This window comes from Tachypleus tridentatus, chromosome 3 (assembly GCF_004210375.1).
Source record: "Tachypleus tridentatus isolate NWPU-2018 chromosome 3, ASM421037v1, whole genome shotgun sequence".
In the NCBI taxonomy this organism is placed as follows: domain Eukaryota; kingdom Metazoa; phylum Arthropoda; class Merostomata; order Xiphosura; family Limulidae; genus Tachypleus; species Tachypleus tridentatus.
The window spans coordinates 20,323,298-20,348,060 of record NC_134827.1 but is presented as its reverse complement, the minus strand read 5'-3'; the positions used below and the strand labels follow the sequence as shown (position 1 = coordinate 20,348,060).

Below are 24,763 nucleotides of genomic sequence, written 5' to 3'. Positions count from 1 at the left end.
CCGATTTAAATATTTGCAGCTTTTAAATTTGTGTTTGGAAAAGAAAACATTTTCAAAATAAAGTGAAATAGTAATAAGCTACAATAGTGTCAAGTTAAATGTGGAAGTCATGGAACTGGCAGGATACAAAAGGTCCCTCATGAAAACTATAAGAAAGAGACAAATGGAATTTCTGGGACACATCTGTAGGAAGAATGGGATAGAGAAACAGATGCAATGTGGAAAAATAGAAGGGAGGAAAAGCAGAGGGTGTCAAAGAAATAAATATATCGACAGTCCCAATAACTATCTCACCAAGAACTCAATGAGCAACATCGAGTTGGTAAGGAGGACTGACAACAGAGAAGTCTGGCATGCCATGGTCGTCGATGTCTGCCGCAGATTTGACACATGAAGAAGAAGAGAAGACTCAAGTTATTTACAGATAAGTCTGTTCTCCGACTAGTCGAGATTATGTGGGATTAAACTTGCGTTCTTTAGAGCAACGTATAATAAACCAGTGCAAACCAAATTCTGGTAGCTTTTAAAAACGCTACAGACACTTAAACGAAGAATGACATAAAAGCCTTTAAATAATGTGTTATTCCAACAATAAACTAGAAACCTTAACCATCATGAAGCTGAAACTAAAACTGAATGCATATTATTCAGTAATTGAAAGTTTTCTAGATTGTTGTGAAGAGGTTATAAAAGCTCTTAAATAAAGGTAAAGAAATCTGCCAACCATAAATAAACCTAAATATTTGTTCTCGGAGTTAGGCTTTGTATTGATTCTTTCTCAATAAATTTATGTACATCTTCACTTATGTACAAAATGCACATTTATCGTATTTCACTTCGGGGATTTTATTTTCTGTTTTTTAATCCTTTTAATGAACTATGTGCTTGCAAAATATAAAATATTTTCTTTCTCTTACTTGATTTGTAGCCATTTCTAACACCATAATATTTAAATTTCTTGTTATTTTAGATACAACATTTATTTATTTTGTTTTAAAACAACTCTGGTAGTGTGTGCCAGGATGTATCAGGTACCGAGTAAGCTTGATTTCAATGACAAAGATGAAGACAGTTGATAAAACAAAACATTTTATTTTAGAAGGTTTGAACGTTTCCTAATAACTGTTCATCTTCAGGGAAATTTGAAAACCGTGTTGCATAAATGATCATTACTGAAATTATAACATAATAATACATTTATTAGTTTATTTAGTTATTAAGAAAACCAGTAAATGGACGGATAAAACAATATATATATATTGTACAAAAGTTGAGCTAAATCTGTGAAAATTTTAAACAATTTTAGATCTAAATGTAAATTGTTAATGGTCGTGTGAACTTTCTTTAATATAGAGATCATGGTCTAAAGATCTTGTGGTGGAGACAGATATAACGTTGAATGAAATATTGTGGCATGTGGTTTCAGAATATCGATGAATTGATGGATCTCTGGGTTTAAATAGTAGATGGTAGATCTGCTTGATAATCTAGATGTTAACAGAAGTTTCGTTTTGCCGATGTATGTGACCTTTCCTGCAGTACACGCTTAATTTGAGTGTAAATATTTTTTATTAAGGAAGAGAATTGTTTTGTTTTTAATTGATAGGGATTCCAAACCCAAATAAGTAAAGGAGAGAATGAGGGGAAATGTAGATTGTCTGGTGGTGGAAATTTGTTTTATAGGAAATTGCTTGTAATCTTCGTTTGTAAACCAGTTTGATAGCAATTACTTAACATAGGCTATTTAGAAGATTAATTTATTTGTATAAAAAATAAAATAATTAGAACAAAGATTAAAATTCTTTTAACCACAATACGTTTTAAGAAGTTCAGGATGAAATTATTGACGTTGGTTTAGAAGGCAGTAAAAGTTCTGTCATGATAAATATTGGTATAAATACGTTTACTTTCTTTGGTAATACTGATGCCTAGGGAAAGTAAAGAATTATTTTCTTCAAGATCGAATGTCAATGTGATATGGAGATGTTGGAAATTAGGGTAAGAAAGAAACTTGGAAACGTGGCTTGATTGTTAAAACAGGAAGAAAGTGTTATCAGTATGGTGTTTGTAAATGACAGGTTTAAGTCCACGCGGGCAGTTTTCTAATCACTTACGTTCATGATAATTCATGGTTATTTTCAGACCCTGGAGGGATCCCATGGCGATTCAATCAACCCGGTCATAAATTACGTCATAAAATAGTAATTGATCTAACTTTCGGCAGGGAACTGGAAGTTCCAGGAATTGTTTAATGGTGAAATCAGGATACTGTTCAGTGTCTGTGAGAAAGAGAAGGTCTACGATTAAATTTTAAGTTTCATTACGGGATATATAAGGTATAAAGAGATACAATATCAAAACTTGCCATAGCATATTTATCAACAGAGAGGTATTTTAGCAAAGGTAAAATTATAAACGTAAATTCATGCAAGGTAAGGGGTTTTAGGATAGAAACAATAAATGTAGACAAGTTGTAATTGCTAAAATAAGTGGTTTTAAAGTTCAGGAACCCTAGGATTTATACAGGTATCTAAACAGGTTTAAACAGAGCTAAAATACACAAAACTGAAATCTAACAGCCGCTCAAAATCTCAATAGAAATCAGTCTGTAAATCTGATATAGTCTCAATAATGGAGAAATATTGCTGTTAAATACAATATAAACAAAGCTAGACTAATTGAGGTCTATATCTAACTGGAGTGATTTAAAATCATTAGGCCTTGAATAACATCGAAAACGTCGAAAACATATTTAAAGATTAATAAGAATGATTATAGGTCCGCCTGCAATAACAGTAAGGAAGTGAATTGTTTACTTGAGTGACTTTCTTTGTCCAAACTAAAATTAAGGTGAACAGAAATCTGGATGTAAATTATACTTGATAAGAAGTAGCAATCTTATAGTAGTGTCCTGTACCACCATCTCTAGAAGATGTGAGATTCCCCGGAAGAAACATCGTACACATACTTGTTATGGGAAGATATAGGAAAGTAGGTTGAACATGAGGCATGCTTGTTAATAAATACTCATGATTTAAGCCTTAAACCAGAGAAAACATGGAGAATTATATTAACCAAAGATAAGTTTTACCTTCGTTATTAGTGATATAGACTGATAAGGAACAGGTTGTCACAAGTAACTTTGGTTATTTGATGATCAGTGCTGTAGCAGTAAATATTTAGATACCAATTCTTGTTTTGTTCTTGTTGAATTTCCAGAACAATTTCCTTCTTGTGCTGTTCTCACAGTATCTCCGAAACATTAATATTCCTGGATGTAGCACCAGTAAAGAAACAGGATGAAAGATCAAACAGTTCCCATTTTTCAAGCTTTTTCCAGTAGGTATACATTTTGATCAAGGTTCACGTATATTTCAATTTTCCATGAACATACACTAATTCTTTAATTATAAATTTTATTAGCGAAATAAATATAATCTCCAAATTAATGTCACTGAAACTTAAAACTTTTTGTTGTGAGATTTGATGACATCATGAATATTAAAATAAGGTTTTGGTTTTATGAAGATATATTCTCGTTCAGTCTTGGGATGTTATAATTGGAACCACAACAACTGTATTACAAAACATGTAGTACAAAAAAGAGATTATGCAATATTGTATTTTTTGTGGGAAATAAATATCACATCAGTATTTGGAACTACATATTATTTAACTTTATCATTATCTACGGACCAGCACGGCAAGGTGCTGAGGGAACTTGACTCGAGATTTGAGGGTGGCGGGTTTGATACTCCGGTCTTCTAGTCATTATCGCCTTTTCAGTTTTGAAAGCGTTATAATGTCAAAATCAATCCCATTATTCTCTGGTAATAAAGTTTTCCAAGAGTTGGCTGTGGGTGGTGATGACTAGTTACCTTCTTTCTAGTCTTTCATTGCTAAATTAGGGACAAACAGAGATGTGTTGTTTGGCGTAAAGTTCGAAACAAATCAAATCAATTGTTATATTATACATAAGTTTAACATTATATACACATTTATACCAAAGTTTTCGTTACTGATTAACTGAGAATGAATGTCTACCTCATTCTACAATCTACTTATTTGTTTTTCAAACATGTCCACTTTATTAATAAGTGAGCATTATTTTTATACTTATATAGAAATATAATTTTGCTCACCATATTTTACAATTAATGATTTACTTCAACCAATTTTAAAAAAATGCATAATGCTTAGAGCATTCTTTGTAATGCCGAGGAAAATATAACTCCAAGATTTCTTCCAGGTTTTGCTTACCATAATTACAGCGTGGGTATTTTGTGCCATACTAACTGTTGCAGGTGCCCTAGGACCAACCAACGCAGCGAGAACTGATCTTCATGTACAGACTATGTACTCCAGTCCATGGATCAGGTTCCTTATCCAGGTAATCAGTTACAGAAACTGATTTTTATCATTCTATATAAAGCAGATTAAGTTTCTCTTTCCCAGTTAGTAGCTTACAAAATTATCTCCTGATCAGTTTTCTCTAATAAGAACAAATTTATCTGTTATAGAGAATAAAATTTCATAATGAATTTCACAAGACAACTTAAAACCGTTATAAACTCATACTGTCTTGAATTATAAGTTAAACTAATTATACGTGAAAATGTGAAAGATGTGGAAATGTTTTATGTTTTATTACACATGTATTTTCTTAAACTTGTTGATGTGTATTTTAGAATGTTACAGTTGAGAAAAGGGAACTGGAATTTTCTATAACAATTGACTCAAGTTAATGAACACAAAAAAAACTCATGTTAAATACGGTATATGTTGGAAGACGTCTGCAACTATTTCATAAAGTGAATAAAATGTTATGAAATACAGAAAAATATCAATGAATGCTATAGGAAAAACCAGATTATCTTTGTGTTTTTTTGTAAAATATCATTTTCGTTTTTCAGGACAATGGGGTTTACCAACAGTCAGTATTGGTGCAGTTTTTGGAATATTTGCAGGAATATTAGCGTCGATAGTAGAATCAGTGGGAGATTACAACGCATGCGCGCGACTAGCCTGTGCACCTCATCCTCCAACAAGCGCCATAAATCGTGGAATTTTTGCGGAAGGAATTTCCTGTATCCTCTCTGGAATTTGGGGATCTGGAGGCGGACTAACTTCATATAGTGAAAATATTGGAGCAATCGGAGTAACAAAAGTATATCGAAGTTTCGTCTTGTAAAATAGTTTAGATTCACCTTTATTGTTATATTGTTCTCCTTTGTGAAATGAATGAAATATTACCTAAACCGATACTTATTTACTTTTATAATGATTTTAAATACTATGGTTGATTTCTTGGACATACTATGTTAATCTGAGACACACACCCATATACAACATATATATATACAACTCAAAAAATTAAAGGAACAAGTTCATATTTCAGTATATTTTTTTCATAAACTAAATTTATGTATGAAAACATATCCGCTTGTCTACAAGTGTATTTTTAAGCTTGCAAGTGAAGTTTGAAGCAACTCAAACGAAACTCACCTCATTCAAGGAGAATATAACTCAAGGTACCCTATATAAGGCTGTTGGGTGAAACTATGCATTCCTCATTAATTCTAAAAAAAAAACACCAACACGGATCTCTTGAGGCTCGTTTTGTCAGTGTGTACCTTCATCTTGTGTACCAAAGCAGTCAGGTACCACCTAACAGAGAACGAGATGACCATGGAGTTCCAGATGCTGGAGGATGGCCAGATCGAAAGGTGGGGTGGTACAGCGCGTCGATGTGTCACCAAGCTTTATCAATCGACTTTGGAGAAGCTACCAGGAGAAAAACTCTTATGGCAGGAGACCAGGTCAATGCTGTTATGGCTTCACAACAGGCAGTGAGGACCGCTATATCGTGACTACCGCTCTGCGGGACAGGTTAGCTACGGCGCGGTCACTGCGAAATGACCTTCAGCATTCCGCTGTAATCCGTGTATCGACGCAAACAGTTCGCAATTGTCTGCACAATGGAAGCCTTAGAGCCAGACGGCCTGCAAGAGGCATTATTCTGACATCTTTGCATCGTGCAGCCAACTTGTAGTTTGCTCATCAGCACTGGACTAGGAACTAGTCAATGGGCCAGTGTGCTGTAGACAGACGAGAACAGTTTCACTGTTTCTCGTGATGATGGACGTGTGAGAGTGTGGAGACGCTGAGAACAGCGATTTTTTGCCTGTACCATTGTGCAAGTCGACACTTATGGAGGAGGTTCTGTAATGGTCTGGGCAAGAATATGCTTGTGTGGCCGCACGGTCTTTCCCATACTCGACACGAATGCTCTGAACGCACGATGATATAAAGACAATATCCTGGAACCTATTGTGAGGCCTTCTGCCGATGCTGTCGGCAATGAGTTCATTCTCATGCATGTTATGGCGCGAGCCTACGTCGCCAGAGAGAGTGTGAACTTCCTTATCGAGGAAGAAATAGAGAATTTTAGTGGCCCGGCATATCTCCAAATTTAAATCCGATTGAACATTGTTGGGATATGTTGTCGAGGCATGTATCCTCCTTAGAATGTACAGGAATTCCAACAAGCCCTAAGATAACATCGATAGACTCATTGAAGTGTGCCAAATCGGTGTCAGGAGTGTGTCACAGCCCGTGGAGGACATACTAGATATTGAATGTTTCAAACATTTCTTGAATAAACGCATTCAAACTGTTTAAGTATTGTTTCATATGGGACATCAGTTTTGATGATGTTGGTAATTTAAAAAAAATATTCCTTCATGTTTTACCGTTCATCACACATTAAAGAATGAATTCAGATGGAACTGAAATGAGGCAAATTACCTAAAAATAAAAAATATATAAAATCTGCAACTGAGATAAATTATATAAAAAAACACTTTTTCCTTTAATTTTTGAGCAGTTTAAATTTAGTATAATCGTTAATACTTTAAAAATTTGTATTCCAGGTCACATTTGTAATTTTCTTACTTTTTCTAACAATCAGGTGGCTAGTCGACGGATTATTCAGTGTGGGGCTATTACAATGATGTTATTTGCTGTTTTGGGGAAGTTTGGAGCCTTATTCAACACTATTCCTGAGCCCATTATTGGAGGAATCTTCTGTGTTATGTTTGCAATTGTAACTGGAGTTGGACTGTCTAATGTCCAATTTATCGACTTGCAGTCATCCAGAAATATTCTTATTCTTGGATTATCTTTATTTATGGGGATAACCATACCAAAATGGTTTAAGGGTCACCCAAATACCATTGATGTAGGTACGTACTGTTTATTAATGTGATCGAAGTTTTATGAAAGAAACGTGCAGTGTTTGTTTGGTTTGTTTTAAGCTCAAAGGTATGTTTGCCAGTAGTACTGAAATTCGATACCCTTGTATTTTATGCTTGAAGTCAGGAAACTTGTGGAATTTTAACTGATAATTTTATACTAATAAACCATCTTTTAAATAATATAGGTGGTTCAGAGCGCAACAAGTTCAACACGTAGTACGTAATACGCTAAAGAAATTAACAGTGATTTATCCAACAAAATGAGGAAGAAGACATTTAGTCGAAGTCCAAAGGTGATTTTGAAATATAAACAACAACGCTGTTGGTAAGAGGGAAAAATATTTCAAGAAAGAAACTTTACATGAGAACTGTTTTATTTTATGCCATTAAAAAGTTCTTAATAAATTAGTTATTTATGTCATAACGTAATTTTAAATAAAAAGGTTTTCCAACAAACTGAGAATAACAGAAAAATAACTGTTATAAAAAGAGAATTGAACAAAACAGTTCACATTTCCCGAATACGATGTTTCTTATTTGGATATTTCTCAGGAGCACAGAACTTGAATAACATTTTTTTAGAAAAGAACGTAGTGTGGTTAACGCTGGTGTGTCGACTTAAAAATCGGAAGGTCCAAGATTCTAATTACAATATGCAGAAGAACACATTCAGCAAGATAGTGGAGTGATAACTGTGACAGTCAAGTCTTAATATTAGGCTAAGAGTAGCCGCACAGACGGTGAATGCTGTCAACTGTTCCTCCTCTTACTTATAAGAAATTTCAAATTAGAAAATGAATGTGGTCGAACCTTATGGTTCTCTAATTTGGTCATTTAGTTCATGTGTCTCATAATATGTCATTGAAGTTGAAAATACCAATACTCACAGTAGGAAAATCTAAATCTTTCTCTTACTCCATACACACACCGAAGTTTTAAACTATTAAAGCAAAGTATTATTAAAAATAGAAATGTTTTATAATTAAAATAGTATCCATTCACCAGAGCTCTTCGCGTAGAGCTCTGAAGTAATCTCCAGACGTAACATAATTATTGGAAATATATATATATATATATATTCAAGTGGGTCTATATAAGAAATTTAATACATTTTAGAGAAATACGTATAATTTGTAAACGTCATCACAGTCACTGCCAAGACAAATGAACCAGTTTTAAGGTTAACCTTACAAAAATGTTTATATTTTAAGGTTTTCTGATTATTAGAGAATATTTTGCAAATTCTTCTTTAAATAACAACATGCAGGTAAAGCTGAATGTATCTTGACATATTATTATAAAAGTCAACTACAAATTTTATGACTTTAGCATACCAGTTTAATGTACTTAGAAGACACAGGAAGTAGCGAGAATGATATTGAGTTTGACATCTCAACGCGGACCCCAGAATTTTGCTCCAGCTGGAGCACTAAGGATTTACTTTGTGTTTACTGGCAGTGTGATTTATGGTTCACTAGTTATAAGACAAACACACATTTTGACTTTGATTAGTAACGATTTGATACTCGATTTCCAGAGTATTTGATATTTATCTTGTTTTTATCTATCGCTCGTTTTTATTTTTATTATATGTTTTTGATAAATCATATGTTTGTAACATCTTTTTTTTTCATCTGATGAACTACAGTCATGCTTTAAAGTGATGTAATAAACCAAACTACAAAACAAACGTTTATAACTTACTATCTTGTAGTACTCACTATGTTCGAAGCTACCCATAAATAAAAACAAAAAAACATGCACAAAGAGAAATACAAATTTATTTCGTTAAGGGAATGACGCAGCAAACCAACTCATCACAGTTCTCTTGAACACCAGTGTGTTTATTGGTGGACTCATTGCGTTTGTTTTAGACAATTCCATACCAGGTAAGGAAACATTCCTTTGACAGTTTGTAAATAAACCGAACAAATTTCAACCTCGCAAGTAATTTCCTTAAAATATTATTTCAGGTGTTTTTAAGTGACAAATATTCAACTATTGGGACTTTCCGAAGTAGATATGTGATATATTATAATTTCATTTTCTGATTAGTTTGCGAAAACCTTGCAATGTGAAATAATTTTTCAGAATATCCACCCACTTATTTACTTTTTATTTTTTAACTTCATAACTTTGCTTTTGTGCAAATTAAATCAGGTTATAATGCTACAATGTTATGTTTATTACAACTACTAGCAAGCAATATTACCTCTCAAGTGCTTCTTCCTCCTCATGATTCACAAGTCTCAAATACCACCAGTTACTTCAATAAATACCTCAGTGATACCCGAACATATGTATCAAAGTTGGTATCCTGCTAGCTTGTGAGTTTAGACATGAAGTCAGTTTCAAACATGGCGCCCCCAAAATCCCAAGAAGGAAAAGGAACACAAAATGTGATACCCAAATCTCTCTCAACGACCCTAGAGACCAACTCTTAGATCCTCATCATGTTTGGGTGATCTTCAGCTGGCGTTTTAGTTCCTGTTTTCAGAGGCTACGTCATACAAATAAATAAGTCCCTCCTGAACTCTCCTATCAAGTTTCACCTGGTTAACTCTAGAACTGTGTGAAAAAACTAAATTAACATAGGACAGACAAAAATACTAGATATTTATAAACACACACACACACAACTAAAGAGAAATTTGAGGAATGAGATAAAAATTTCTAGGCTTCCCGAAAAATAGTTTATGTAAAATTGGTTGAGCTTGTTTAACTGTTTTGTAAACATGCTAATTTACCAAATAGTATTATTTAAGTACTTTAGAAATATTTAATACTGTTTAACTATTAAATGCAGTATTTCTAGTAGTTTAATAGCATCAGATTTATATTTGTAAGTATTCATATTAGAAAGCACATATTTGTAATGCAGAGAAATAACAGAAGACTATATTTGCGAAATACGTCAAATAGCGAACTGCTACCTGCCGAACCTAAACGTTAACTAGTTTTATCTAGGACTGTTACCAATTACCAAAGATAAAAACTTTCTTCAAACGTGATTTTAAATTATGTATTTTTTAAATAAATTTTAAATTTACCAAAATTTGTTTCTCACAAAATAACAATTTTCTATTTTTAATCTGGGTTTCCTAGGTGGCCTGAGGCTAGGAATTTTTTTTTCAATTTTCTCCCCTTCCCGTCTTGAGGGAACTAAATTTTGCACACTTAATAAGTTTAAATATGTTTGAAACTTACTCTGCTATCTGTAGCTCTAAATACCTTTTTAGTATTACAATAATAACGACAAATATTACTATAAATACGAAATTTCTCATCTTCCCTTTATAAAGGATAAATAAGGTATAGAAAATCATAGAATTCGGTATTACTAATTATTTATAAACAAATGACACAAATACAAAGGTGGACTATTACACAATGGAAAACTATGGCATATTTAAATTTAAGAAAACATCAACTAAAAGACTGATTGTTAGTAAGACTAAATGACAGGAATACTTTCAAGGAAAATACATGTCAGTAATGAATCAAGGTTTTACTGTATCCTGTATTAAGGGTACAGAATAAGAATGAAGAAACCCTAACTGATAGAAAACAATGTGAACATCACAAGATGATCACTGAAATAAAACCCAGTGTGAGATAAGTTATATCTAATTTCTTCTTTAATTTGACATAAGACAAATGAGAAACATTCCTTATAAAAGTCTGCATAATGTATTTTACACACTCATTCGTATTTTTTAATATATTGTTCTGTATTCGTAGTTCTTGTTTAACATATTGTTCTGTATTGGTGGTTCTTGTTTAACATATTGTTCTGTATTGGTAGTTCTTCGGAAATTATAATGTTACCTGTTATATTTTTCATCGCTTCTTTTGTTCCTTGAAAACGTCAATCAAAACCTGGCTGTAAGATCTTTATAAAACCTATTGACTCTTGCTTCTTAAAATGTTTAACTAAAGTTACATCAAAATAAAAACTTAAAGCTGTCAAAAGCTTAGCGTACGTTATGCTCATAACATCTTTACCTATTAATTTTAATTTGTCAGCGAAAAGTTAGCCTAACCTCTATCATAATGAGAGACTGATAATAGTCCATATCTTTTCTTTAATATAATATACAATGTTACGCATTCACCACACCTAAAGAATTAAAGAGAGTGAATACTATATATGAGTGTAATAACGAGCAGCTTGTTTTAACGGTCGCTTTAACATACTGATAGCTGATGGAATTGTAACAATCGATAAACGAGGAACATGTTAAAATTAATGTACTATAATAATAAATACGGAATTATTGATAAACGATCTGAACACTTTCCAAAATAAGTGAAATAATAATAAAACATTTAAATTATTATAAAAAATAATAGATTATAATAGGAATGTATTGATTTCAGGGACAGACGAAGAAAGAGGACTTATCAAATGGAGAGAGCAAGGCCTTGTACATAATATGAATGAAGGCGATCAGTTGACACTGTCGTCACCTTCAGCCTATGACCTCCCATTTGGCATGAATGTAATTAAAAGATACAACATTTTCAAGTACATTCCCATCAGTCCAACATACGACCAGAATATTTTCTTCGTAAAGTGAGACCATTATTTAAGAGATTTAAATTTCAAAATAATAATAATGATAACATTGATTCAGAAAAGTAAAGATACGGTCGTATTTAGTTTATTTACAACAGTTAACATATAAGTCAGTATAAACGTATAATTAGTTGGCTACCATAAGACTTGATTATTTTAATACATTTTATATCAGAATGCTCACCGATGTCACTAAGAAATATTCATAAACATATTATATTATGTTCATAAACATATTATAATCATGTTTATTCTAAAGCAGATCTGAATATAATCAGTGTTCGAGGTCATTGTACAACCAGCAGCGTAATAGATTTTGTCCCCTAATGTCCAGTTTAGGTGTATAATCACTTTAAACAAATACTTGACAAGATGTGTTGAAACCTTCGGCTGTTATAACTTGTACGAAAAATCGTTCTTGGACTACGACTGAAAATATTAAAGTTTAGAATTGTTAAGTATGTTACGTAATGACGTATTTAATAAAGACTTGAGATTCTTTCAATATCTTACATAATCTAAGTTTGTTATTCATAGAAAGAACTGCGAAACAAAACGTTATAATTACCAAACAAGTGAAATATCTTCTTCTATATAAAGACTACACTCATTACACTTTGTTACTACTACATTTGTATTGTAAGTTTCCTTATAAGTATATTGATGCTCTGTATACACCATATAGCAACGTATATAGCAACAAGTATTTGACTCGAATATTTAATTGTAAAGGAACAAATTAAAAATAACGCTTGTACATCAGTTAGCTGATTCTTCAAAATATTTGATTTGTTTTTTGTATTTATTGTCTACAAGTCATACAAAATAAAAACCAAAATAACGTAATAAAAAATGTGGGATTGAGAGTATTTAAAATTATGTGATATATAGCTAGTTCTATAGCCAATAAAACCTTTAGAAGGTTTAATTAACTGTCACCAGTTCCACAACATCTGTAACAAAATCTAATTAATGATTTTCTGCTTCAAAGACAAACTTTATACCTATTAGGTTCCTTAACAATGTAGTCGTTGTTAGTATAATTCAGAAATAAAACTGGCTTTTAAGCTCTAACAACTGGTTGAAAGTTTTTGGTTTAATAGTTGAAAATTGAAACAGTAAGTCCTTCTTTTTTCATAATGTCGTTTTCAAACTGAGTGTACTTTTGAATAATGGAATAAGTTTAAACATTAACCGATTCTCGTCATTCAGTGAAACTTATTTCACTTTTAAGTTATATATTGTCTTCATGTTCCATTTATTAATCATCTTTAAATATGAAACAATATTTATTATATAAAGATGTTTTGTATTCAGTTAATGTCTCTGAACTATCGTTTGAAAACATGAAATATTTTGAATATTTGGATTTAAATAAGTAAATGTGTAACTGATATAAAGTTTCATAAGTGACACAGTCTAAGACGTTAATAAAGTTGAACTAGTAAATGTCTAAAACACAGCTACAACTCTTGTTATTTCTAACTATATTTGTTTATAAACATTAAACCTGGACTGACTTGAGAAATCTACCGACTGCACGATTATGTTAATGAAAAGTGTCTTCTACAGGGAAGAATTATGTGGTACTTTTATCAACGGCTTCTAGATTACTTAAATACAATAATTGTTTAAACCTACGAAGTTTTAGTCGCGAAACTACAAGAACAACAAACACCCACTATGAAAGAAAATGTTAAAAACTTTGTCACAAGATGTCGTTGCAATAATTGTAATGCTTCTTTACTCGATATTAGTATTTAGTTTTCAGAACATTATTTAAAACTGACTCACGCACACCACAAATGTACGGCATCACCAAACCTCATAAACCAAATTGTCCATTACGACCAATAGTTTTCACATATATCCATATGTTTAATTACAATCTTGGTAAATACATAGCATGGTCATTCTCCAAATATGTAACATCAGCCAGCTCATTCATCAAAGACTCTTATAAATTCAAGTCTAATCTAAATCAACTTAATCATAAAACCTTAATGGCCAGTTTCGATGTTATATCCCTCTTTACATAAGTTCCAATCTCTGAAGCCTGCAAGATAGTCTTAGAACTCTATATCCGAGACCTATCTATAGACATTCCCAGCAACCAATTAGCAACCCTCATATAATTCACCACGATGAAGACAAACTTCATGTTCAACAACCACAACTATATACAAACAAATGGCCTATGCATGGGCAACCCAGTATTACCAGTTTTAGCTAATATTTTTATGACACAATTTAAAACACAAGCAATTAACACAGCACTACATCCACCACTATACTGGTACAGATATGTAGATGACACGGTTGCGGGATTTAGATCTACAGAACACACACTTAATTTTTTCAATCACATTAACTCTATACATCCCAACATTAACTTCACATGTGAACAGGAAGAAAGGAATGAAATATCATTTCTTAACCTCAAAATTACAAGAACCGACACAGTATATAAGCCATAATTATAGAATATATTGGATCACCGACACTAGATGTTGTCCAATAGTAACAGTGTTTGTTGTAAAATGTTTGCGTAAAACTACAGTACAGCTTGGTGTACATAGCGGATTGTAGTTTAGAAATGTTACTAAAGAAAAAGACAATTGGTCTAACATCACAAACCGCTAATTTGTGGATTATTTTATTTTATCAGTTACTGGAATTTAGCCATCACTCGTAAAGCGTACCCAAAACCCCAAAGTGCAAAGCGCGTTTCTTGCGGTAACGAAGCATAAACCATGAATCCTCACATTCTAGGAATGAAAATATCACAGATTTTTCAAATCGTAGTTTTCTTACATCAATTGTTTACGGGGTAGTCAAATCTTTGTCAAATCAATATGACATCGCCTGCACTTATCACTCTGCTTTTGTGGGCATGTTTCAACAATATTCTTTGCAATCTCTAAATCGGATTATGATTAAATTTGGTACAACGGTTAAGTGCTCCTCAAGGAAAAATTGTATAACTACTAGTCAATGAAAGTCAAAGTTCCAGGTCACATTGTACGTCAACAATTTAATTTGAAATGTTTCTCATACGCTTTTGTTTGTTTGTTTGTTTGTTTGTTTACTTTCGCGCAAAACTACTCCAGGGATATCTGCGCTAGCCATCCCTACTTTAGCAGTGGAAGGCAGCTAGTCGTCACCACCCACCGCCAACTCTTGAACTACTCTTTTATCGGCGAATAATGGGATTGATCGTCACGTGAAACTCCCCCACGGCTGATAGGGCAAGCATGTTTGGTGGGACAGGGATTCGAACCCGCCATAGTCGGATTACGAGTAGAATGCCTTAACCCACCTGGCCATTTCGGGCCCATGCACTTTTGATCGAGTCTTTTTACAAATATTGAGTATCCCAGAAACTAATTGGTTAACTTTTGGTGAACGTAGTTCAAAGGTCAAGGTCATACACAATAATTGAAAAAATGTACATTTACCCATCAACGAGTCAAACAGCAAAGAGAAACAGTTTATGTCGACAAACCTCATAAAGTTGTTTCTAATTTGTCGAATTATAATATAAGGGATTGAAAGAAAGTTTTGTCACAAAGATTAAAGTTTAAATTCCTGAGAAAAACATCTGAATTCGTGATTAATTTATTCTTTGCTGATACAACTTTATGTTTTAGAAGTGGTAAAACTTTCAGTAGTGGAAGAAACTCGCATCAATAGCATTGGCCTCTCATAATTCTAATAGAGATAAAAGAACAGAGATGCTTTAAAATTAAATTTAATATCCATAAGGATAATGGTATTTACGTCTTATATTAAGGAAACTACAGAAGTCTCAAAGTAAAGGGATTATTTAAATCTTAGATTGAGGTAAATATTGAAATCTTATAATGGAGAAACTGTGTGTTTTCTTATAAAACCCACATCGAAGAGAATTGAACCCTGATTTAGACATTGTAAATCCCTAGATATGCCACTGTACTAGCGGGGTTATTGGAGGAACTATTGACATTTTACATTGCAAAAACTATTAAAATATTAGATTAAAATGACTATTGAAATCTTAGACTGAGGAAACTATTGAAATCGTTGCTTAATGGAATTTAATTGAAAGAATTAAATAACTTTCCAGTGACACTAAAAGTTCCTTAAATTTTCTACTGATCCAACTAATACGAAGGAAAATAGATTTATAACATACTTGTACTAAAATGTATTAATTACAAGATTTATAAGGGTATTGAATGAGTAGAATTTCTTCCAGTGTTCTATATGGAATACCTTAAAGTATAATATTGAATAACTACATTCGACAAGAGAGTGGTGGAGGATTTCACGTTTTATGGCGAAAAGCAACGAGGCTATCTGCGCCAAACATCAGATAAAAAAGTTAAAAGTAACGTAAAATTATTAAAATTCTAAAAAATGAATCAAGGTAAAACAAACAAAGTTTAATTTTTGATTTAAAATTTAAACAGTGAGAAATTCACTTTTTTTATATATAGTGTACAGCAGTAAGAGAGAAATGGGAATGGAAGGATAGTTCGAAAGATGTTTGACAAATAGAAGATGATACTTCCAATCAGGAGTATTTGCCTTCTTCAGATGACTCAAAGAAAGGATACATTTGAGGATAGTAATTAACCATGGTGGGATAAGCTGATCTGTGGATACCGCTATGTCATCCAAAGATAGCCCCAATTCATCCAACTACACCTGGAGACGACGGCTAAAAGGAACAGAGGCAGATCTTCTATTATGAAAAAGTGTGGCTCACTCGGGAAGGGAAACACAACCCCAGATGCTGTGGTAAAGATCGAAGTTTTGAAGCATACATCAAACACAGTTGCAAACGACGAAGGTGTAGAGGGGTTCATGAGATGTGCAAACTTTGGACTGAAGAAAGCCCCTGTGCAGAGCCAAAACTCTTAATGGTGAACAGGGTCCAACATTTTCAAGGCGGAAGTCCTGGCAGAGTCATAGACCACAGACCAGGAGTATAATCTTGATCAAGTGAGGTCACGATAAATTTTTAGCATGGAACATCGACCCGCACCCCAAGATGTGAAAAAGAGGACACGGAGGATGTTCAGCGCCCTTGTTCACTTCTCGCGTAGCTGCTTGATGTTTGGAATAAAGGTCAGCTTACTGTTAAATATAAGCCCCAAGAACTCGGCCTCAGGGACCAAGGAAAGCACAGCTTTACCAGTATGGAATTCAAGATCTAGGTGAATACTCCGTTGACGGCAAAAAATGCATGCAAATGTTTTCGAGAGAGAAAGGTTAAAACCCTTTGCTGTGGTCCACGTCAGTAAATGATTAAAGGCAGTCTGTAACTGCCGCTCAATATCCCTCATATTTGACGACTGGCACGAGATGTTTGCAATTGTAGGGGGTAGTTGTACATCGATGCCATTAATCTCTATAATGAAAATTGTAATTCTCAAGACACAGCCCTAAGGGACTCCAAGTACTTATGGGAAAGAATAGGAAATTATTGAACCCACACGGACTTGGAATCGCCGATGCGTTGATAAATGTTTAATAAAAATCGGTAAATTGCCTCGCAACCTATACGAGTTCAGGTCTTGCAAGATCACGTACCTCAAAGTTGTATCATGAGCTTTATCAAGATGAAGAAATTTAGAAACAAGATATTGCCGTTTGAGAAGAGTTTCCCTAATTGATGTTTCAAATCCAATCAGGTTGTCCATGGTGGACCATTGTCTTCGGAACCCGCACTGAGTGAATGAGAGGAGGTTGTTTGATTCAAGAAACCAAACAAGACAAACATTAACCATCCTCTTTAATATTTTACGGAGACAGCTCGTCAAAGCAATTGGACGGTTGTTCAGAGGAATCTTGAGATCCTTCCCAGTTTTAGGAAAAGGGAGTATAATTGCATATTGCAAAGCATCGGGAAAACATTATCCTGAAAGATACTGTTAATAACAATCAGAAGAATAGCAAGAGAGACAGTATAGAGATGGTGCACTATCTCGTAGTGAATATCATAAGGTCCGATTGATGTACTTCCAGGATAAGAGTATGATTATAGTCATAGAGACGATCACTCTGAAAAGAAAGAGGTGATCATTCTGTTCGTGTTTTGATGGCTAAGAAAAATTGGGAATGAAACATAATTGCTAGACGCATTATAAAAGCTTTCGCCGAGAATATTGGTGATGCTCTGGGTATCAGCAACTTCCTGGTCATCAGAGAACAAGATTAGAAAAGGTCAGAGGTATACCGGCCGCTAACATCTCGAATTTTGTCCCATATGCTTTGGAACTGGTGGTAGAAGAAATGCTAGAATTTTATTTAATCCAAGACTCTTTGTAGCTTTGACGTCTAACCTGCCGAGGATGAACACAAACCTACTCAAATTCAATGCGGTTTAAAAGTGTGGGATATCTACGAAAGGTATCCCAAGCCCGTTTTTTGAGTTGCTGTTTTTTTGTCATGTGACAGTCAGGATTCTCCCAAGGATGAGGATACCGTGGGAAACGTGTCGAGGTTTTAAAAACGCAATGAGTAGCTGCCTGTTTAATACAGTCAGTTATTGCTACCACACAGTCATCTATCGATAGCACGATCAAGTTCTGAGAGAGTAGGTAAAGAAGGTACGTTAGGTGGTCCAACTTCCATCGAGGCACGCGGATCGGATGGCATCAACCACGATCAGTCTCCCTCAAAATGATAAGAAAGTGATCACTGCCCCGTGAAAAACTGTCGACTGTCTAAAAAAAGTAAAGGGGAGCAGATAGAAAGGTCTGTAGCAGTAAAATACTGACTAGGTGCATAAAAATATGTATAAGAACCAGTATTGAAGAGAGACAGGCTGTGGTCCAAGAGCAAATACTTTATAGCACGACCCCTCTCATCAATACTAGCCCCAAGGTGATCCATTAAAATCACTCAATATTAAAAAATGGAAATGGTAACTGATCAATGAGGGTATCAAGGTTTAACTTATAATACATCTCTTCAAGAGGCAGGTAGAGAGAAGAAATAATGATCGTACGACCCAAGAAAACACGGATGGCTAAAGCCTCCAAGGGTGTATCAAGTGACAAGGATAGGATGGGCACACGCTGATCAACCAGCAATGCCATCCCACCATGCACTCGTCCATCACATGACCTGTCGTTTCTGTGCAAAAGATATTACTCAAAGATGACTGTATCAGCAAGTTTCAGAAGCTTTTCTTCTAATGAGAGGCATATGGGATGGTAGGAATCAATCAAACCCTTTATACAATCTAAATTTGATTATAAACCTCAACAGAATTGTTCTAATGTAATCAGCCGTATATGTGCCTGTACACGTAGAATGAAACAAACAGCTGTGAACTTATAGGTTTGTTTTAATATTTAATATTGATATGTTTATATGCATATATGTTTATATATGTAACTGTACATGTAAAATGGAACAGACGACTGTGAACTTATAGGTTTGTTTTAATATTTAATATTAATATGCTATTATATGTGTTTGTCTACGTATAATGAAATAAACGGCTCTGAATTTGTGTATTGTATGAAGTATGACGAAAACGTATATCAGAAGCATCAATGTTACACATTGTTAATATAAATGTAACACATTGATAATGTTGATGTTTAAATACCTCGGTAAAAATATATTTTAATGTTCAGTAAAGATAAGTTGGAGTTCCTTACTCATAAATCTTTAAAACGTTTATTTACAATTTTAATTTCACTCTATCGAAAGTTATTTCTTAAACTTTTTCTCTTGCTTAGATTATATTTTAGGTAAAGTCAGTTCATTGAAATATGAATAAAATGAATGGATTTATTGTTTAAAAATGTCAGCAATACCTATCAATGTTCGGGTCGATTGTTGCATATCCTTACATAGTCACACCAAAGCTTTCCCTTCAATAATCCTATCCAGCTTGAGGCTACATAACATCAATAATATTTTTTGTGTCAGGTTTAGAGACACTAATCCAGTCAACATTCGGTACAAGGTAAGTTCTTATAACATTTATCTAACTTGTCTAAGAAATGGGGAACATTTGGAATGTAATAAAACTGTAACATTCTGTAGATGTCTTTAACCACAAGAATCAAGTGAAAGCTATGTTACACACCTACAGTAACGTACAGAATCGTGACGATACATGATGTAACGATTTTTGTTTTGTTTCACTTATCTACTACTTACGTAACACCAAAACTAGTGATACCTCGATTTTATGGTTGTTTTGTCATGAACAATAATCCTTTGGAATAGTTAGTGAAGTTTTAGAATATGTGTTTGTATACGGATGCAATCCTCGAAAACCTCAGGTAACTAAATAATCACTTATTTAATTGGTTGATTTCCTAAACACTTGTCATGAAATTTAAATTTAAACTTGAAACCGTAATTCTTTCCACACTTTCATATCTTTCTTTTTTGAACCATGTAGATTTTCCCCTTCATGATCAAGCACATTCTGTGATATTAACTATGCATTTGTAACTTAACAAATTTTAAAACATTCCATCTTCTAACTTGCTTCGTCAAGCTAGCTATGACCTGATTCTTTGTTTGTTTGTTTGTTTGTTTGTAATTAAGTACAAAGCTACATAATGGTCTATCTGTGCTCTGCTTACCACGGATATCGAAATCCCGTTTCTAGCGGTGTGAGTCCGCAGACATACCAGAGGGGGGCATGACCTGATTCATCAATGAACTTGAATATAAACTTTATGATATTTTGCAGGAGTCTATTTTCAAAGTATACTAATACAATTCTAATAATTTCATCATTGTTTAGTTTTTTGCATAAAGCCTTGTTAGTTATAATTTTTATTTTTGTATATCTTTGTATGTTATTGTTTCAACGTTTTTGTGAGTATCTATTCTGTGAGCTTTAGTTTTCTTTATCGCACTACGTGTGAGTGACTGGGATTCCTACTCGCGACCCAAAAAATACGAGTTCAATAAATTGCAACGATCTGTTGAAAAAATTACTGTAAACACCAGTAGCCAAATGTTCCTCTTACTATCGTCTATCATTCGTCCTCTGGTTGTTTTGCCAGTTGTATGTTGGCTTCTCACCAAAATCTGTCCTGTAAGAAGGTGTATAGATAGGCAAGCATGGTATTAATTTTAGCTTCTTACCACATGGAGACAGTGTACACCTCAAAATACTTAGTAGAGAACTGTGTTACAAATAAAGATGTATGGATTTTGTGTAAAGGTAGGACAACATCTCCTGCAAGACATATAAGTGCAGTCTGCAGTCTCCAGTTACAAGTAAATTTTCATCTAAGAAAATTATGCATGATGCCTAGTGTATTATGCAGTGTAAAAATCTGTCAATTATAACTTTGAAGCCTATGTTGTAGATTATATTCCTCGAAAGGTATCTGATGATTATGCAATGACTACTAGCGTACTGTCAGATATCAGATCATTGTACAAAGTGACTGCTTTTCTAATATAAGTATCAATGACTTCTCTCTCACAAATTCACGTCTGACTGTCTGTTGATGGGTCATCGCTACTGCAACTTCAACATTTATTACTTCACCAGTAGATGATGATAATACTGTCTTCATCATTTTAATCATCTGCATAAATCAGTTCCTGGCTGAGGTGTTCTGGAACAGAAGAGGCTACTGGGATGTGACTGGCAGTGGTATGATGAGTGATGTGTCAGCCAACACATGTGTGTGTAGCTGTTGACAAGGGCCCACACATTCTACTGTCATCAGCCTTACCAATTAGTATGTGGCTCGCATTACCTCTAGCGTAAACTTTCTCTAGGAGACACTTCAAACAACCATACCCAGTCATGAAATGTCTGATACACCCAATGAAATTCATGAATGCACAGAAACCTCTGGACCTGAGAATAATATCATGAAATTCGCTTCCATCGGGTTGACATTTTATAATTATCAGTGTTTTCTACCAAAGTAGCCAATAGAATGCTATGATCGGTATTACATTATACGGTTTGGTATGGTTACGAATGAATTACATGATAGAGTAGATACAAGAGAGATTTGTAGGTCGAAGATCGATCATAGGTAGAAGAATTATTTCCGCTGTTCCAGAATAATAGGACCAATGACGTATGAAAATACTCTAGGGTGTGTTAATAGTACTATCGACAGTGTCTAACGTGGCTGGAAGTCCAACTTTTTTATAAGTTAGAGACTGCAACCCTGTACATGGCAATGTGAAGTATTCTACAATAAATCATCCAACACCTAATAATATTCTGTTGTTACAGATATTTGAAGAAAAATCCTTGTATCTTTCTTTGCAGGAGTAATTGTGGCTGTGATACCCAATAAGTGTTGAGGGTATCAGTGGTTCTCACATTGTGGTCAATATTTTTACCCACATACTGAATGTTATCGCCTGCAGTGAAGTTAAGGGTGTCAGAGTTGTGAGTTACAGCAGTACTCTATTTAAATAACTGGACTTTCTGATTTAAGCTGCATAAACCACATTCACTGAAAGACTCAAAGAGCATCCTATAGACAAAGTGCTAGTACCTCTGCTCAGCCAGTCCCTGGTTAAGTGCAACTATTAAAACCTTTGGTATAGCTGCTTCAGTTATACCTCGGCCAGTCTATTACCTAATGAGAGCAGGTGCAACAGATTATGCAAAGACTGCCGGAAGAAAGATTACATCTTACTGGGATAAGGATGTGTATATAAATATTAGTCAACTGATTTATAGACTTCACATTATTAACTGTAGTCTACTCATCACCCTAGGTTATATGGTAATTAACTACTTCGATGAATGCCTTTACGTGATTCTTGTAACATTCTTTTCTTGAATCACTTTAAAGTTTGTTTGTCTTCTGTCAAAAACTGTGAAGTTGGTTCTGCAGAGTTTATGGTATATAGCATTAGCTTCACAGAGGTTCTGGTAGTACTCTCTTCGAGCCGTGACAAAACCATTTTCAGCTATTCAGAAAATCCATTATTCTAAAAGAATTTATTGATATGAATATTTCCTATCAGCATGTTTGTCTGGTTTCAAATAATTATAAACAAGAAGAAAGATGTATATATATGATATTTGATGTAGTAGTTCTTCAGCATAAAGCTATACAAAGGGCTATCTGTGCTATGTCAACAACACTTATTAGATCTAGGTACTAGTGTTACATGCGTTCAACCATTATTCTAAGACATGAAAGGGAGTGAAGACCATAGATTGCTTAGAATTTGAAAAGGTGATTGTGTGAAAGGTTTTACAATAGCTTACAGTTTGGCTTTCCTTCTTTGGAATATGACACAAAACTACACAAAAGTTATCCATTTTTGCTGTCACAAATTTAGCAGTGAAAACTAGAGGAAAGGAGCTGGTCATCACCAACACCAGCCAACTCCTGGTCAACTCTTTTACCAAAATATAGAGAAATTTATCATCACTTTATGATAGCTAAAAAATTGACCATAAACACTTACTGTAAAATACTGCAATATTTTGTACAACGGTGATACTACTTCAAGTTTTATTCTGTAATATATATTTCAGGATCGTACATATATTAATTATTATTACTTCGATTTGTTGTTTCACGATTAAATTATACAGCGCAATTACGGACAAAGCTACTTTAATATTTAGATGTGAAGAACTGACTTTATGTTTTTTTAATGTAGACTTCCAATAATTCAAGGCTCGTCCTCTGCCTTTCTGGCTCCGATATTTGCTATTTTGAGTTTACCTCAGTGGAAGTGTCCTAGTGAAGAAAAAATGTTGTCGGCAACAGAAGAAGAGCTACAAGAAATCTGGCAAATCAGAATGAGAGAGGTGAGAAATTATTCAAACATAGTTTATTAAAATAATCAATATTCTATTTAAGCATATGGTATTAATATGAAGATAACTACAGCTTATATATAGTTATATCCGTGTTGTTCACCTTCGTTTGTCCATTCTATTTATTCTATACATTGCTTTAGGGTATGTTTGTTTGTAGTCGAGCACAAAACTACACAATGGGCGACAGGTGCTTCGCCCACCACGTACATCGAAACCTGGTTTGTAGCACTGTAACTACGCAAACATACCTCTGTGCTACACGCGGACAATTGACTTAAGAAAACCAAACAATAAAATATACAGATTTTAAGAACGAAAGGTAATTCTTTAAAGGGCTTAGCCCGTGCTATGTTTTTATACATTTTTATATGAATGATATACCTACGATCGAGTTTATCAAGTATTCTTAGTTTTTATTTCTAATACGTTTCTTACATAAAAATACATGTATTTAAATTAATATAATTCTTATCTGGAGCATTACTATTTACAATTGAGCATGAGATAATCCATTCCACTGAAAGTAAATATAGTATTAAATTGTTCTGATTTTATTGCCCTAGGAAATTATCATGAACATGAATAAATACAACTTCACCACAACGATCTGTACTTTTGTATTATTTTAATAAAAAAATATTATAAGATATCTATTCTAGCAGTTTTCTTTTTAAAGAAATATACGTAAGAGTACCTATTAATTTTAATATACAATAACTATGATCAATACTTACCAAAATAAACTTTAAGTGAGCACATAACAGACTTATTATAAAAAGTTTCTCTCTATGTTGTTTATAATGTAGCTTCTCTTATATTTCACTAGAAACAAAACGCTATCATTTTGACATCCATCTTTGAAATGGTTATTGAACTCACAGGTGTTATTGGAGTAATGCTTCAGTGGTTAACACCTTAAGTTATCATTCCCACTGTATCTTTAATAGGGCTTTCTCTTTTCGAAGAAGCAGCTTCTATAGCTAGTAAAAACTGTGGAATAGCAATTATGTAAGTCTTGTTCTATAATGAACTTATTCTTGGTGTGTTGTTATTATTATAGATAAACATGGAAGGTTCATTAAAATCTTTCGCTGAAGAAATAAAAAACATTTCATGGGGTCATTCAGATACGATAGCTGA

General features: G+C 33.6%; 1 protein-coding gene across 1 annotated transcript in view; it reads left to right on the top strand.

Moving 5' to 3' along the window:
• LOC143247927 (solute carrier family 23 member 1-like) overlaps window positions 1-24,542 on the top strand; it is a 190,113-nt gene extending 165,571 nt beyond the window's left edge. The window contains exons 3-8 of the mRNA XM_076496477.1: window positions 4,914-5,167; window positions 6,971-7,244; window positions 9,050-9,145; window positions 11,637-11,832; window positions 23,461-23,611; window positions 24,450-24,542. Coding sequence (XP_076352592.1) covers window positions 4,914-5,167; window positions 6,971-7,244; window positions 9,050-9,145; window positions 11,637-11,832; window positions 23,461-23,611; window positions 24,450-24,542 — 1,064 coding nt within the window. The remainder of the gene's footprint in view (window positions 1-4,913; window positions 5,168-6,970; window positions 7,245-9,049; window positions 9,146-11,636; window positions 11,833-23,460; window positions 23,612-24,449) is intronic.
• Window positions 24,543-24,763: the final 221 nt, after the last annotated feature.